This window comes from Pyrgilauda ruficollis, unplaced genomic scaffold (assembly GCF_017590135.1).
Source record: "Pyrgilauda ruficollis isolate IOZ18807 unplaced genomic scaffold, ASM1759013v1 scaffold817, whole genome shotgun sequence".
Taxonomy (NCBI): Eukaryota; Metazoa; Chordata; class Aves; order Passeriformes; family Passeridae; genus Pyrgilauda; species Pyrgilauda ruficollis.
Window position 1 is genome coordinate 7325 of NW_024530122.1, and position 3377 is coordinate 10701.

Consider the following 3377-nt stretch of genomic DNA (forward strand, 5'->3'; position numbering starts at 1 on the left):
CCCCATCACCCCCTCCCCCATTCCCCCGTTCTGGGGGTCCCGGGCAATAAAAACTGGACTAACGGCACCCGCGGTGTGGGGGAGGGGCTGGCGAGACCCCCAGGTGACCCCGAAGTGAGACCAGGGGCTCCTTATGGAGGGGGCGTGGCCTGAGCCGAAGGAGGCGTGTCCTCCATCACGAGGGGCGTGGTCAGTGATCACAGAGGGGCTTTAATTCCCAAAGGGGGAAGTGGGCGTGGCTGCAACCCAAAATCCCCCCACCTGACCCCAAAAGGGGCGTGTCCCAACCCGATGGGCGTGGTCTCTAGTCCCTGGTGGGCGTGGCCTCAAAGCATTTCTTCCCCAACCCAAAACTGGGCGTGTCCCTGCCTAAGTGGGCGTGTCCCCAGGTGGGTGTGTCCCTGCCTATAATGGGCATGTCCCCAAATGGGCGTGTCCCTTCCCTAACTGTGTGCCTAAGTGGGTGTGTCCCTTCCAGAACCGGGCGTGTCCCAGCTGGGTGTGTCCCTCCCCTAACCTAAAAACGGGCGTGTCCCTCCCTAATGGGTGTGTCCCCCCGAATGGGCGTGCCCCTCCCTGAATGGGCGTGTCCCTCCCAAATGGGCGTGTCCCTAATGGGGCGTATCCTTCCCTAATGGGCATGTTGTGTCCCTGCCTAATGGGCGTGTCCCCCGAATGGGCGTGTCCCCCTGAATGGGCGTGTCCCTCCCAAATGGGCGTGTCCCTAATGGGGCGTATCCTTCCCTAATGGGCATGTCCAAAAGGAGCATATCCCTAATGGGCGTGTCCCTCCCTAATAGGCATGTCCCTAATGGGCGTGTCCCTAATGGGTGTGTCCCCCAATGAGCGTGTCCCCCCATGGGTGTGTCCCTCCCTAATGGGCGTGTCCCTAATGGGCGTGCCCCTTCCTGAATGGGCGTGTCCCTCCCAAATGGGCGTGTCCCTAATGGGGCGTATCCTTCCCTAATGGGCATGTCCAAAAGGAGCATATCCCTCATGGGCGTGTCTGTCCCTAATGGGCGTGTCCCCCCAATGGGCGTGTCCCCAATGGGCGTGTCCCCCTGAATGGGCGTGTCCCTCCCAAATGGGCGTGTCCCTAATGCCAATGAGCGTGTCCCCCCATGGGTGTGTCCCTCCCTAATGGGCGTGTCCCTCCCTGAATGGGCGTGTCCCTCCCAAATGGGCGTGTCCCTAATGGGGCATATTGCTCCCTAATGGGCGTGTCCGAAAGGAGCATATCCCTAATGGGCGTGTCCCTCCCTGAATGGGCGTGACCCTCCCTAATGGGCGTGTCCCTCCCTAATGGGCATATCCAAAAGGAGCATATCCCTAATGGGCGTGTCTGTCTCTAATGGACATGTCCCCCCAATGGGCGTGTCCCCAATGGGCGCGTCCCCCTGAATGGGCGTGTCCCTCCCTACTGGGCACGTCCCCCCGAATGGGCGTGTCCCGAATGAGCATGTCCCGAATGGGTGTGTCCCTCCCTAATGGGCGTGTCCCTTCCTAATAGGCATGTCCCTCCCAAATGGGCGTGTCCCCAATGGGCGTGTCCCTCCCTAATGGGCGTGTCCCTCCCTAATAGGCATGTCCCTAATGGGCGTGTCCCCAATGGGCGTGTCCCCAATGGGTGTGTCCCTCCCTAATGGGCGTGTCCCTAATGGGCATGTCCCTAATGGCACAGGGAGTGCTGGTAGGGACGGACACCTGGACAGGGGACAGGGGGACATGGAGAGTGAATGGGGGACATGGCATTGTCACACAGGGAGTGCTGGTAGGGACAGACACCTGGACAGGGGACAGAGGGACATTGGAGGGACACGGCATTGTCATACAGCGAGCACTTGTAGGGACGGACACCTGGGGACACGGGGGGTAGCAGGGAGTGAGGGGAGGTTGGGGCCGGGCTGGTTGCTGTCACTGCTGTCCCTGTCCCCACCCCAATCCCAATCCCACCCGTTCCATCCCGTTCTCTCCCGGTCTCACCGGTGTGGGTGAGCACGTGCCGCTTGAGGTCGAAGGTGTCGTTGAACCTTTCCCCATCCCATTCCCGTTCCCATTCCCAATCCCACCCGTTCCAATCCCGTTCCAGTCCCATTCCAGTCCCGTTCCACTCCCGTTCTCTCCCGTTCTCACCGGTGTGGGTGCGCACGTGCCGCTTGAGGTCGAAGGCATCATTGAACCTTTTCCCACTCCAATCCCATTCCCATTCCCAATCCCAATGCCACCCGTTCCAGCCCGTTCCAATCCCGTTCCAGTCCCATTCCAGTCCCGTTCCACTCCCGTTCTCTCCCGTTCTCACCGGTGTGGGTGCGCACGTGCCGCTTGAGGTCGAAGGTGTCGTTGAAGCCCTTCCCGCAGTAGGGGCAGCGGTGCCGCTTCACCTCGCTGTGGCACTTGAGGTGCCGGTTCAGCATCCGCTGGAACCCGAAGCTCTTGTGGCACACGGGGCACGAGAAGAGCTCGGAGCCCCCCGGGACCCCCCCGGCCACCGGGACCCCCACGGGGACCCCCCCGGCCAGGGGCAGCCCCGGGGGGAGGGGGGCGCCCAAAGGGCCGGACGGGACCTGCAGAGAGAGGGGAGGAAGGGGTTAAATGCGGGGGGACCCCCGGTTATGGGGGCACCTGGTGAGGAACCCCCCTTGGGACCCCCCAGTTATGGGGAGAGCCCTGATTTTGGGGACCCCCCCAGCCGTGGGGGACAGCCCCCCTTGGGGGCCTCTGGTTTTGGGGACCCCCAGCCCACCTTGGTGACCCCAATGGCTTTTGGAGACGCACGTGCCGCTTGAGGTCGAAGGTGTCGTTGAAGCCCTTCCCGCAGTAGGGGCAGCGGTGCCGCTTCACCTCGCTGTGGCACTTGAGGTGCCGGTTCAGCATCCGCTGGAACCCGAAGCTCTTGTGGCACACGGGGCACGAGAAGAGCTCGGAGCCCCCCGGGACCCCCCCGGCCACCGGGACCCCCACGGGGACCCCCCCGGCCAGGGGCAGCCCCGGGGGGAGGGGGGTGCCCAAAGGGCCGGATGGGACCTGCAGAGAGAGGGGAGGAAGGGGTTAAATGCGGGGGGACCCCCGGTTATGGGGGCACCTGGTGAGGAACCCCCCTTGGGACCCCCCAGTTATGGGGAGAGCCCTGATTTTGAGCTGATCCCCCAGCCGTGGGGGACAGCCCCCCTTGGGGACCTCTGGTTTTGGGGACCCCCAGCCCACCTTGGTGACCCCAATGGCTTTTGGAGACCCCCCCTCCTATCAGGAACCCCCATCACAGAGGCCCCCCCCAGTCCCAGGGACCTTGGGCACCCCCAGTTTTGGGGACCCCCCCCCAGTTTGGGGACACCAAATTTTGAGGACCCCCCTGCTCACGGGGACCCCCCCCCCTTGGA

At 63.5% G+C, this 3377-nt stretch overlaps 1 protein-coding gene across 1 annotated transcript in view; it reads right to left on the minus strand.

Moving 5' to 3' along the window:
- Window positions 1-2610: 2610 nt before the first annotated feature.
- LOC121364402 (putative transcription factor Ovo-like 1) overlaps window positions 2611-3377 on the minus strand; it is a 2334-nt gene continuing 1567 nt past the window's right edge. The window contains exons 2-3 of the mRNA XM_041487641.1: window positions 2776-3024; window positions 2611-2622 (exon numbers count right to left, since the gene is read on the minus strand). Of these exons, the coding sequence (XP_041343575.1) occupies window positions 2611-2622; window positions 2776-3024 (261 nt within the window). The remainder of the gene's footprint in view (window positions 2623-2775; window positions 3025-3377) is intronic.